The following is a 14413-nucleotide window of genomic DNA, read 5'->3' as shown; positions in this document are numbered from 1 at the left end:
GATCGCACGGAGAGCCAAGCCAACCGAACCTCAAGCTGTCTCTCGCTCGCAACCACAGAGGAAACACAGAGCGATTGGCGAGGAGAAAGTGCTGAAAACAAAGTTTTCCTGCAGCTCAAACAGTGACGAGGTCATGGGTTCGAATCCCACACGATGCATGATCTCAGGAAACAATGTGTGCACACTCAAGACAAATATTGAGGCCTACACTTAAGATTAATTTGAATTCCGTGTCTGATTTCCATGCATATGCACTAAGGAGCCTAATGTGATCTGTTTTTGTCAGAGATGAACAGGTCAGATTTTCAGCGTTATTTTAGTATCAGTTCCACTAAATGAAAATGAGAAAGGTTGCCTTGGCAACTATCTGAAATGAAACACTTAAAAAACCTTATTTTATTTTAGTCAATGTTTATTTCAAGCAACACAAACATTGCTTATTATGAACTATTTGATTTCATTTAAATCATATTTTCAGAGTGCATGCATTTATTTGTTTAAAGTATGAACATTGTTAAAATATGGCTTAGTTAAAATGCATGAGATTTCTTAGTGATAACCTGGTTATTAATGATATAATACACATTCATTATGCATTATTATTAATTTATTAGTTTATACAACAGAAATCTGGCCTGTTTGATTTCTGAATGACGGACAAACATCCATCACCTTACGTTTATGCATTCATGTAAAACTGTGGAATCCAGATGGAGTTTATATGCAATGCATTAGTCTTAAATTTAGGCCTTTTTTGAGTGCATCTTATTTTGATACACAGAAGAAAGTTATTTTTTGTGAATGTGCGATACATCTGATTCATCAGTCGATATTCACCTTATTCTTCAAGGCGAGAGTGAGTCTATGTGAGACTTACAGTTCATTACCCACTGTAGAGAAACAACTGTAGTACACAGTAAAACTGATTGCACTACAAACCATTGTGTGTTCATAATTAAGACAATACAAGTGACCCTTGAACCACAAAACCAGTCATAAGGGTCAATTTTTCAAATTGAGATTTTTACATCACGCAAAGCTACATAAATAACCTTTCCATTGATGGTTTGTTAGAATAGGACAATATTTGGTTTGAGATACAACTATTTGAAAATCTGGAATATTAGAGTGCAAAAAAATCCAAATACTGAGAAAATCGCCTTTAAAGTTGTCCAAATGAATTTCTTATCAATGCATATTACTAATCAAAAATTAGGTTTTGATATATAATATTATTATTATTAATATTATAATATATTAGGAAATTTCTAAAATATCTTCATGAAATGCGATCTTGATATCCTAATGATTTTTGACACAAAAGAAAAATTGATAATTTTGACCCTTAAAATATATTGTTGGCTATTGCTACAAATATACCCATGCTACTTAAGACTGAGTTTGTTCCAGGGCCACATATGGGAAGACACACCAATTTGCAATATCAAGCAGCAAATGAGCTGTTTTGTACAGCTAAAAATAGATGCATTCAGATGAGACCCGAAACCTGACCCATAAAATGTATAAATGTCGGCGCCCACTCTTACAGGAAAAATAAGGTGATAGGTCCATAAAGTGCTGTGAACACTATACTAATTAGGTCAATATGATACTAAATATATACTATACTAAATACACTATACCAATATGGTCAATATGTGTTCATAATTAGGTCAATATGATTTAATAACAAGATAAGAAATACCATTTTGCAATAAAGAAGCATTTACATTATTTACATGTATGCATTTGTCATATGCTTTTATCCCATGAACACATGACCTTGGTGTTGCTAGTGCCATGATCTACTGTTTGAGCTACACGAAGCTGTTTTGTACTTATAGGAAGAGCTGGAAAAACCGAATGTGATCTGAGTGGCTTTAGATAAAAGCATCTGTCCAATGCATAAATGTAAAGTTTTGAGGGCTTTATCCTGCGCGTTCAGAGAATTGTTTATCAGCTGAATCCAAATCGCAGCTCTGATCAGAAGCAGAAGTTTCTCAAGCTAACGTCCCGTGTATTAACGCCCTAACGTCAGTGTCGTTTAAAGCCCTTAATGCAATTAAAGCACCGCGAGCGGCACAAAGCGCTAATGAGGCAATGATCATGAAACGAGAACAACGACAATAACAAGTTTGGCTAGAGAGCCTAATTACATTCCGGCATTTTATTTTCATCAAGTCTGAATTGGAAATTCTTACACTGGTTTGACATTTAGATCCTGGTCAGATGCATGAGATCGACACAAGCTGATATTTAACAGCACTTCATTCCACACAGACGGACAATACATCATCAGACATTAATGTCATTAGCAGAAGCACATCTGTGGAGATCATCAGAGCCGTATAATGTCTGATCGGAACACAGAGCGGACACCGATCTCTTTATTCTGGATGCATAACGTGAGCGAGCGTGTGTGTGTTTGTGGTGATGATTCCTAAGGCAAAGTGTAGTGAACTTCATCTAAAGCTGCTCTCATCAAGCACACAGTAGGGGAACTGATATTATTAGCATGTGTGAAACCCAACAGATATAAAACCATTTAGAGGCGATGAGACCCTCGGAGCGCCGATCCACAAACCATTTCCCACGATTACATGTGAAGCGTTTGAACTCTGGAAGAACATGAGTCCAGCAGGAGACTCCTGCGTCATTTCACCAAACTCGTGTCTCGTTTAACCTGTGCTCTGTGGATCCGCTCAGAAGAAGGAGGTGTCGGAGGAGAAGGCCCCGGCGAGCCTGAACTCGTCCCGCATGAGCACGCAGTAGAGCCGCTGCGGCAGGGCTTTGGAGTACGGCGCGGGACGCGGCACGCAGGTCCTCAGGACCACCTCCCGTCCGGCGGGGGCCGGAAAATCCGGAACCGCTTTCCTGTCATCCGTCCCTCCTGAACGGCCCGCTTCGTCCTCCATCGGCGCCAGCAGGGCGGCCTAAACACATCGGCACAAAAACACATCAGTCACGCTTCGATTTCACAATGTCTCAGAAACCTGTTTGAGACTCAAAGGATCTTCTCAACAAACGCTCTCGGCGAGACTCAAACGAGCGTGTGGACGGCAGAAGTCGAGTCAATTGACACAATCTATTTTTTTTCTACACGGGAACAAATTCCACTAATTGCAAAGCTGATTGCAAATTAGCAAATGTCGGTTCAGATCTCAGAGACTGAACGTGGCGATGGAACTGAGACATAAAACATGTTCTGGATTCAGATCAACCTGCAGCGTCTGTGATGACCATCAGCACCAAAACCACTTCATGAGGGTTTGCTTGTGTTCACTCACACTGTGAGACCTTGTACAGGTACTTCAGTACAAATGTGGCGATATTAGGCTTTCAGTACTGGTAATCAGTGTTGGGGAAAGTTACTTTTAAAAGTAATGCATTACAATGTTGCATTACTCCCTGAAAAGGTAACAAATTACGTTACTCAGTTACTTTTTATGGAAAGTAATGTGTTACAATGTTGTGTTACTCCCTAAGAAGGTAACTAAATACATTACTTTGTTACTTTTAATGGAAAGTAATGCGTTACAATCTTGAGTTACTCCCGGAAAAAAGTAACTAATTACGTTACTTAGTTACATTTTATGGAAAGTAATGCATTACAATGTTGCATTACTCCCTAAAAAGGTAACAAATTACGTTACTTAGTTACATTTTATGGAAAGTAATGCATTACAATGTTGCATTACTCCCTAAAAAAGTAACAAATTGCGTTACTCGGTTACTTTTTATGGAAAGCAATGCGTTACAATGTGTTACAAGGGACCAGGGCCGCCGCTCGCAATTTTGGGCCCTATGACAAAATATGAGGTTGGGCCCCCCCACCACACAAAAGCAGATCTCTGGGGGCCCCTAAATGGCGTGGGCCCTTAGAATTGTCCTAACTTTCCCCCCCTTAGCGGCGCCCCTGCAAGGGACACTCAATAAATGGGAAAATAAAGTAACTTATTTTAAAAAGTAACAAGATATTTTCTAGCAAATTAAAAAGTAATGCATTACTTTACTAGTTGCCTGTAATGCGTCACCGCCAACACTGCTGGTAAAACATGGTTGATCCAGCAGCTGCTGTCAAATAATATGTGACATGCTGATAACCATTGCAACAGACCTATAATGCATTATTCACTTGTTATTAAACAATTTCATTCATTAATATTTGTATTTTCAAATAGTTAAATAAAAACTGCTATGCTACCAGGAACTGTGAAATATTACAAGAACTGGTACTGACTGGCAATACTACAATGATGCAAGGGCTGCAATCATTTTCGGTGATGATGAACATTGCTACACAAAAGCTGTGGAGCTCGATCTGAACCCAGAACACTAACACCAGACTGATCTACAGCAGGACATCACTGTCTGTCTCTAATGAACCAACCTCTACGTCCATCAGGAAGCCCTGCCGCCAATCAACAATCAACAGCAGATCAAAACACAGCGATTAGAGTTCAATAATCCAGATTCTGATCGTCTCTCATGTACATCATGATAGTGTCATATAGTGTCAGATGTTAGATTTTACCTCGTCGCTGGAGTCGGCCAACTTGACAAGAGTGACAGACAAGTGGAGTTAGGAGAGAACAAACAAACAAACAAAAAATGAAGAAAAACAACAACACAAAATACAGGGCCAAATAAGAGCATCTGTAGACCTTCAGTTCATGCTTTAGATCAAACCGTGAGGAGTGAATCTCACATTTCACACAAAAATCACAGAAAAATGAACTAAAAAATGAAGACGGTTTTTAAAACCATTAAGATTTTGTAGCAGTATTTTAATGACGATTAAGCACATTTTTTGTATTTAAGAACTATACTCTTAAAATGTGCAAAAATGTCTTATATTTTAGTTATTGAACTGAACTGAATCAACACTGATCAGAATAATGACTCTGAATTTAATTTGTACAGCATTCCTACATCCCAGTATAACTACTGTAATGAGAGGAAATGAGCTCAACTGTCATGACAATAAATGTTACAATAATACTAATGGTTCTATAAACTTGAATGTATTAAAGCAACATATTGCAACTTCATTTTTTCTCTTTTGGTTTTGGGTTAAAATCCAAGTGTGAGATTCATCCCTAAAGCAGAAAGAGTAAAACTCCTTAGTGCAATGTTCATTCTGAAGGTTACTCCTATAACCAAATGCAATCTTTTAAAGAAACAGAAAATTATTATTTCATGAATCTGATTGGTCATTGGTGCAATCATGCTTTGGATGCGTCCGGGTCACGGCACCACTCGATCCGTTCATCAGAGTCGCACCGAAAACATCCAAAACACGATCAATCAGAGCAAACAGGAGCGAGAGATCAATGCATGCGCATTCACACAAACACATGCAACAAAAGCAGCCGCGTCTCCTGTGAGTCCGTCTCTCTCTTATTTCTCTCTCTTCCAGGAAACCTCACCTCATTTGAATCCCTGATTTCACATGATTTACATGGGGATGCTTGGGATAATTATTGCCTTTCTATTTGCAGCCTGGCAACACACAGGCTATAATTTAGTCCTCACACACACACACACACACACACACACACACACACACACACACACACACACACACACACACACACACGCACGCAGACGGTAATTGAGGGAGAGTTTCAGGCAAACAAACTCCATTTCAACAGTTCTCACTTAAAGCAAACTTATGAGCACAGATTTCCTTCATGAGCGTCTGAAGTTCAAACTGAGCGCCGCAGCGCTGACATTTCAACGCTCATATCGCATTTTCAGCCTGTTTAACTGTAAATAGCTGAGAATTACGATTTACACTGGGACCATTAAACACAAGAGCATCCTGGGAATGATGATGATACACATAGAAGAGACTAATACTAACTAACGGGGTGAATTAATGAGGTTTCAGGTGACTGATGGGTCAATCTTATGGAAAGTGTAAACAACATTCCACCTCAGAATCAAAAGAAAAAAAATCTGCATTAAATTTAGCATAAAATGAAGCCCTGATCACACTCTCTGTGATTTCCACGTCAGGCTTTGTGGTGAAATCAATCAATCTGTAGAACTGACCAGCTACTAGTTAGAACTCAGGTGAGTGGTCAGATACTAGTTCCGCTAACTAAAACCCTAACACGAGAGCCGTTTATCAAACACACTGTTTAACAGTCAATCTTTTTTTAAACAAATCACATGCCGGCGTGTTTAATTACCTCTGTGTCACATTAAAGCTCTAAATGAAACTAAGACATCTGCCGCATTTCATTAATTTAGCTAATTATGACAAACAGCAAAAACAGCTCCAGCAGATTTTTCGGAATGTATTTTTTAAAGCCGCGGCTCGTCCTGCTGTTAAAGTTGTCACGATGCGCTCGAGCGAGTCCGGCGGCGTCTCACGTACGAAGCGTTCATGCGGATATTAAGACGCGACCGTCCTGTTGATTTCAATATTACAAGAGAAAATCTATGATTATGATAAAACTAGGGCTGTCATTTTAACATGTTAATTTGGTGTGATTAATTTGGAAAAAAGAAAACGTGTTGAAGGCATTTAACAAAGCCACAAAATTCTAGATATAAGGGGCAAAAAGTGATCCACTTATATTTATATCATATGATATACTTCAGGATTATCACACCAGTATCTGCACCATTATTAATGTGATACTGATTTATACAACAGCTCATAAACAAGTTTATATTGTGTCACATTGATTCATTACTGAATGAATCCATGAATTTGAATGAATCAAGTGAGTCAATGATTCAGTGACTCAATCATAAACAGTCACTTGCTCTTGTTACTTGGTTACTATTTATCTCTATTTAACTCAATGTTACTTAGTTACTATTCATGGAAAGTAATGTGTTACAATGTTGCGGTACTTCCTAAAAAAGTAATTGTAACCAGCCATTTAAATGAATAATTCAATGACTCACTCATTAAGACTTTAGGACTTTTATATTTACAGTATCATTTCATTTTTTCTACAGCTACTTTCTGTAATGTCTATTCAATGATTTTCTTATTTAACACAATAATGACTTTAAATTATCTTTTCTCAGCCAAAATTAATGTGCAATTCATTTACAATCAATTAGATGAATTAATCGGCACATCATGTAACTAATTAGATTAAACATTTTAATGGATTGACCTAAATAAAACACAAAATCCTTTCTCGGTAGGGTGTGTGTGTGTGTGTGTGTGTGTGTGTTTACCCGTTGAGAGCTGACGAACAGCTTATGGATGATGTTTCCAGCAGGTCCTCGTCCGGCTCCAACCACAGAAACCTCGGGCTCCTCCAGCAAACAGCTGACAAACCTGACAGACGACAGACAGGAACAGCGTTATAACGCCAGACTCAGCGTTACAGGAGAGTTTAGATGAAGAAAGAGGAATGTTTATCATGTTCATATTCATTCGACTGAGAAACGAAACAGGAAATGCAGCTGTAACAGACAGAAAAACTACTGCGTCTGTGTGAATTCAGCCTGTTCAACACAATCTCACACACAATCACACACACATGCTGAAGTGCTGAAGTGTCTGTGGTCCTGCGGGCAGCTCCGGGTCTGGTCTTAATGAGGCCGGCGTGTCTCTCCTGAACGGCCTGCTGTGGCCCCTGAGCGGCCCCTGGGAACTAACGAGCAGCAGGAGACTCTCTGACATGCCCTTCCTGCTGCTGTCAGACTGACACACACACACACACACACACACACACACCCACACACACACACACACACACACACACACACACACACACACACACACACACACACCACTTTAAAGGCAGATTCAGTGCAGGACAGCAGCGGCGTCTCGCTCACAGATCATGTGTTCATCTTCAAACACTGAGTTTCAGCTCCGTTCAACACATTTACTGCCTTCTAAACCTGTACCACTAACTGTCTCCTGATGGACACAAAAGAAGATGTTCTGAAGAACACTGAGAACCAAACAACATTGGAGCACAATGATCGTCACATTTTTTCAAAATCTCTTCTTTTATGTTCCGATGAAAGAGTCAATTAATAATGCATAATTAAACGTATGCATCTGGAAGCGAGCAGTGATGCATGACATCGGATCGATATCCAACATTTTCCCACTCATTTGAGCTGATTTGATGCGGCTTTACGTTTGTGTGGAAAGAGCTCCACGTCTGTCCTGCAGTAGAATGAACACTTACTGGAGAATAACAAGCAAAGGCAGCTTTAGACCTCAGATAAAACAATTATTCAGAGAACAATGAACTAGGCTGTGAAAACTTGAACAATGAATTAGGGATGACAGTAACTGACAGTAACCATTTTGTCAGATTAATACAATCAGTTAAATGGTTTAAAATGTCATTTCATTATTTTTTTTTTTTGTAATTTATCAAATATTTTAAAACGTTTATTCCATGGTTAAAATAAAAAAGCGCTTTTTTTTTTTTTTTTTTAAAGTCACATTTAATTATTACATTCAGAAACAGTGCAAAATGTTTACAAAAACTATAAACATATATAAACACACAAAACTTTGGCAACACTTTTCCATGCAGTTTCATTTGTTAACATTAACTATATTAGTTAACGAACAATAATTACATAGCATTTATTAATGTTAATTAATATTAAGTTAAAAAAGTAATAATACATTATTAAAATGTAAAGTTTTAACTTTAACCAAAGTACATATTAACTTATTTTATGAATGTTTTGTATTCTAATTAAGCGAACTGAGCAGTAAACGTTCTTACTATATATATATAAATCATATAATTTTTCCTTTAAAAATTAAAAAAAATATATTTTATTTTAAAGCATTTATACGGTAATTACGTAATAGTATTCTTTAAAGATACATGAAAAGTATTTATCTTTTTTACTGTTACTTTCATAAATCACCATGTCAACACCGTTCAAGATATCTAAGAACCATTCGCAATTTAGCATCTTCAGTATCTTGGCATCATGTTGACAAAGTTTGGCGTGAATTCCATGATTTTTGTAAATCTAGTATTCATTTATTCACATCTATATTTTTTAATATAGCCGACTTCCTGTTGGTCGTAGCTAATGAGTGTAAATTAGAAAGTTGTCCAGATTGATGAGAACAATATATGTACAGAGTTTGGTGACTGTAGGAAAAACTAACCCCCCAACTTTGATCAAAAGTTGGCACTATAGAGTGCCTCCTCCATGCCCATTTATGAGCTTTTGCCATTTTATCATTAATGCTGATGTGTGTGTCGAGTTTCATCAAATTCTAAGCATCTTATCTGCCTCAAAAACACAGGATACAAATTAAAGTTTGAGACGTTGCCATGGCAACAGCATCTGATGTATCAAGGACCCCTTTACAGATTCTCATCGGCCGTGTTTTGACATTATTCTGATGAAGTTTGAAGCAAATCGAGTAAAATTAAGAGGCTGATTTTAAAGAATTTTGAAAACAAAACACTTCCTGTTGCCAGTTGGTGGCGCTATAACTTTGACTTCTAATAGTCACATCTATGCGATCGGGATCACACAACGAGCAAAAAAAAATCAGACAAAAGTTAGACAACTTCCCCTTTCTCATGTCTCACCATAATGTTATGATCGGACTCATGCTGATAATTCATTCTTAAAGGGGTCATTGAGTGCAAAACTAACTTTTCCATGTAGTTTGAACATTAATGTGTTGTCAGTTTGTGAACACAACCATCCTACAATGATAAAAATACACCCAGTGGTATTTGTTTAATCTCTAAAAGTAATATCCCCTTTTTAAAATCAGATCATTCTCAGCTTCTTGTCATTGTGACGAAATACATTTGATTGACATGAGCGTCTTACCTTAGCCCCACCCTCACCGAGCTCAAACAGTCCGACTCTGATCTCCATTGTGTGTCTCAGGAGCAGAGGAAGACTCTAATTGAGCGATTGAGGTGTTCTGTTGTTGGATGTAATAATGAACACAGCAGTCATCATTTACTCCCGACATCTGAGCCGCTGAAGATGCAGAGGATTAACGTTACTTTCGTTTTTAAATGGAAAGCGCTGATCCCGATCTACATATGCGTCTGTGTTCGTGCGAATCGTTCCTGAAGCAGCTTCACCCACAGCAGAAGTGAGGAGAAGGGTTTTTATGCCTCTTTGCAAACGGCCTTTCTTAATAATGTGCTTGTTGGCAAGTTTCACAGCTAAATGCGGCTAAAGTAAACATAATCCCAGAGAGGGGCGGGGCGAGCAGAGCTCATTTGCATTTAAAGGGGCCATGTCTTAAAATGAGCTGAAAATTTGCAGATCTGATTTTGACAAGGTAAAAGGGTGTTTTTTTTACACTACTATTGAGAATTTTTAACCAAAGTACATTAGAGACTTTTCATTAAGACCGTAAAGAATAATATGAACTTGTGGAAAATGGGCATCCGATGAGCCCTTTAAGCCCAGTATTGGGTATTAATATGTACCCTTTGAGGGAAATATGGTACAAAGGCGTAGCTTTTGAGAAGGTTGCGTCCCAGCTCAAGCGTTACCTCTCCAGCTCATCAGCGTCTTCCTCTCGCTCTCCTCCACCGATGCCAAACTTGGCCTTGAGCGATCGGGCGCGAGCGATGACGGCCTCCACCGCGCTCAACTGAATAATCACGTCCTGAAACACAGAACACACACACACACGTTCATACGTGAGCCAGCGGCGTCTGATACCACAGTCTGACACTCATGTGAGGGCGGACACTCACCTCCAGTTTCTTGAAGTCAGGGTTAGGGTGACGCAGCAGTTTGCTGGCGTGAGATGTGACCTGCTGCAGCGCCTTACGCACCGATGCGATGTCTTCAGTCGCCTCTGCGGGAAAGATCACGTTTACAGCGGCAGTGACGTCACGCTGTACTTACGGTTTAGTTTTAGATTCACACTTACCTTCCTCTTTGAACTTGAGCAGAGCCGCGTGCAGCACACAGGGCAACAGGTGCCGCGTCAGATCCGCCGGTTTCTGCTGCGCCAGGTAATGCAACACCTGCACACATGACACATTAGTACACTGCACACACATATAAAGCATTATTATCTTATTTAAATCACCAGTTATAATGTCCAGATTGATCCAAATTAAAAACGGCTTGCAGACTTTGAATTGAAAACATAGGTTTATATTTATGAATCGTTTTTCTGTTTAAGTAAGCTGACAAATGTCCCTAAAAGAGGTTTTGTCAGACTTTGTTCACTCTGAGGTTTACTTTTGTTCAAGATGAATCTATAATAGAGAACATTCTATAGATCAGTGGTGGAATCTAAAGCTATAACACACACACACTCTCATGTTTTCTGATTGGTTTGAAGACATCAAGTCCCGCCCCCGGCTCACGATTGGTTGACTCTAGATTTTTCTACAACGAAAGAAAATATAACGAAGCTTTCTGAAGGTTGCTTTTATTTTCTAAATAAATTTTAAACTTTCAGTTTTTAGTTTGATTTGAGGCATTTTATTTGATACATGATTTAAATATTTTTATTTTAAAATTGTGACCCTGGACCACAAAACCAGTCACAAGTGTAAATTGAGATTCTTACGTCATCTGAAAGCTGAGTAAATAAGCTTTCCATTGATATATTGTTTGTTAAAATAGGACAATATTTGTCTGAGATGAATTTAGTCACGATAAGTTGAGTGTCGAGCACCAAGGAACTTATCAGGTTATCAATTTATCAGGTTGTAGTTTCCTTGGTGCTCGACACTCGACTTATAGTGACTAGATTCAAGATGGCGGCGACCGGTCTGTTTCTGGTGGAAAATGTCTGTATAAATGTTCTTGTAAATAAACTACCGGTGCTTTTTCTGAGTTCTCAATGTCTCGTTTTAAAGGTCCCATATCGTCAAAATCAAAATTTCCTGGCTTTTTTCATGATAACTGAGGTCTAGGGGCTATCTAACTACCATATGAGTTTCAAAACAGTCAATCCACAGTAAACTGCACACAGCCTGCTTAAAGTAGCTGTTCATTTTCATGAGCAGCTGTGACTTCCGTAACGATGTGACGTCCGATCGACTCAAGTCACCGCCTTCAGTCACAAACCAACGTCCCACCCTCCTTTTGTCAAACCCCCAGACAACAACGCATCCATTCCATTGAGCAACAACAACAGGAAGACAAGTGGAGAAAACCCTGTTCAGTCCATAGATGTCAAGCTACGATCATTACACAGGCTTCAGAACAACGTTAATATAAGAGACCAGCGGCACGTCAACTTCAGCCTCTTTCACACAGCGATTCCGGTAAATACACGGATAATGTGTCCCACGATTTGTTCCGGAATTGTTTAATTTGGTTCATTCACAGTTGTTTTCCGGGATCTGTGCGTGCTTTACACACAAACCATAAAGACATGTGATGTTTGGATGTGAGATGTAATGCGACGCGTATGTTTCACTAAACTGAAACTAACCTGAACAAACTGTGCTTCAGCGCTGATAGTGAGGAGCTGGCTCTGCCCGATGATCGCTGCTTCATTCCACTTTGCACGTAACGTTATTTTTCGTTGTGAAGAGTCGCTTGATAACGTGCATCATTACTACAACACTGCCTTTAGGTTCTGGCTTTGGTTCACACAGTTCCCCTAATTTTCCAGAATCAGCGCGCATTGTGAAAGGGGCTTTACTAAAGCAACAGTTATGTAGCCTACTGCATTCGGTGTTTGTAAAAGAAAAAACATTAATGATCATTCTAAAATATCCTGTTGAGTATCAGCTCTCTCTATTGCTCTGAGCTCGCTTACGCTTACAGCACACATGACCGTAGTTACCTGTGATTGGCCTGGTTGTGCGTCACTCAGAAAACAACAGGCCAATCAGAAGATAGGCTCATGAATATTAATTATATGGGCCAAAATCGACCTGTTTTTGACAGAGCTCCTAAAAAAGGAGCTGTAAAAATATATTGAGATGGATTTTGGCACTTATACCGCAAATATATATTCTTAAGGACATCAACAAATAAAATAAACCTCCAGAAATGTGTACGATATGGGACCTTTAAATGTCAGGGCCCTTGGAACTCTACCAATGAAGTGTGGAGCTACTTTGTGCCTCGTAAATGGCGTAAAACAGTGATTTATTTACATGGCTACTCCGATGCCCTATTGACCCTCATTGACAACCTGTTGTGAGCATCGGCTAACTGACCCCAGATTTCGGACTGCAGTGGACAAGACGAGATGAGATATGCAAGGTACGTTCACACTCGGTATCATGATTCATTACACTTTAGGTCAATATCACACCGGACTTCTCCTTTAATACTGTAAAGCAGCTTTGACACAATCTGTATTATTAAAAGCGCTATATAAATGAAGAACTTGACTTGATAATAATTGTAAGCAGTTTCATTAACCCCTTAGAGCTCCTGTCAAACTTAACTCAATGCAAAACGTCCCACCGGTGGAACGTTGGAACACTAAGGGGTTAAATTAAAGCATTATTTGAATACAACGCAAATGACTGTAAATGTAACGTTAAGTTATTTAAAAGTTATCTAACTGTAAGTGTTAGTGGTGTAATTATTAAATTATTATAGGTATAATTGTAGGTTGATCATCACAGAGGCAGTGGGCCGTTGGGAAGGTTTTTCCAGTACAGTACTGTACATCTGCACCGCTGCCCTCGTGAGACGCTTCCCTTCAGGCCTCGCGACCGCAGAACACACGCACGACTGTCAGCGAGGACACGTTACTGGAGCAAAACACAGCAGAGGAAATTAAATCAGCAAATGAATTCAGAGTAAATCCCGCAGTCTCCCCACGAGGAGTCGACAGACGGCTGAAGGACAGAAAGAGACACGACCTTCACGGACGCCAGCGTTCACCGAACTCACTTTCAACCTGCCAAACGAGTCCCTCCCGCGGTTACGACACCTCACGCTTTAACCCACTTCCAGCAGGCCTGAACGTGTCTGTGTGTGTTTTATAGCTTGTGAGTGTCAGCAAATGATGACAGAATGATTGTGTTTGTGTGGCTTGAAATGAACATGTCATATTAATCCAACAAAAACACAAAACTAAAGCAGAACTGGCTCGTCTGTTCCTGAATCTGGACTCGGGGTTCTGACCTTCTCAGCCTCTTTGGTGTCATCAAACAGCCTCTTCTGTCGACGGGCCGGAGTGGCTTTGGCTGTGTCCCAGGCCTCCACCCACATGTTGCCCGGGATCTTCATGCGGGCGCTCAGATCGCCCCGAATAACAGTCTGTCCCGCCTCATCCACCACTTCCTCCTCCACGTAATCTCTCGGAGAATACCAGCGCACAAAATCCTCCAGACAACAGCCGGGATTCGCTGCCTGTGGAAACACACACACACACACACACACACACACACACACACACACATTATTTTTAGCAATTTTCAACTAGTTCTGGGTGCATCATTACATCTCTAATGCACTCAAGCTCACACAGACA

The 14413-nt window shown here is 39.6% G+C and overlaps 1 protein-coding gene across 2 annotated transcripts in view; it reads right to left on the bottom strand.

Annotated features, from left to right (window-relative positions):
- Positions 1 to 2140: 2140 nt before the first annotated feature.
- The window catches only part of rab3gap1 (RAB3 GTPase activating protein subunit 1), a 55640-nt gene continuing 43367 nt past the window's right edge, over positions 2141 to 14413 (bottom strand). The window contains exons 20-25 of one of the 2 annotated variants that reach the window (XM_073845612.1): positions 10883 to 10979; positions 10704 to 10807; positions 10497 to 10612; positions 7207 to 7309; positions 4535 to 4555; positions 2141 to 2933 (exon numbers count right to left, since the gene is read on the bottom strand). In XM_073845612.1, coding sequence (XP_073701713.1) covers positions 2703 to 2933; positions 4535 to 4555; positions 7207 to 7309; positions 10497 to 10612; positions 10704 to 10807; positions 10883 to 10979 — 672 coding nt within the window. In that variant the 3' untranslated portion in view covers positions 2141 to 2702. The remainder of the gene's footprint in view (positions 2934 to 4534; positions 4556 to 7206; positions 7310 to 10496; positions 10613 to 10703; positions 10808 to 10882; positions 10980 to 14413) is intronic. The other variant, XM_073845613.1, reaches the window with a different exon arrangement.

The sequence above is a fragment of the Garra rufa genome, chromosome 8 (genome assembly GCF_049309525.1).
Source record: "Garra rufa chromosome 8, GarRuf1.0, whole genome shotgun sequence".
Taxonomy (NCBI): Eukaryota; Metazoa; Chordata; class Actinopteri; order Cypriniformes; family Cyprinidae; genus Garra; species Garra rufa.
The sequence above is the reverse complement of the archived record's forward strand: the minus strand, read 5'-3'. Positions and strand labels throughout refer to the sequence as shown.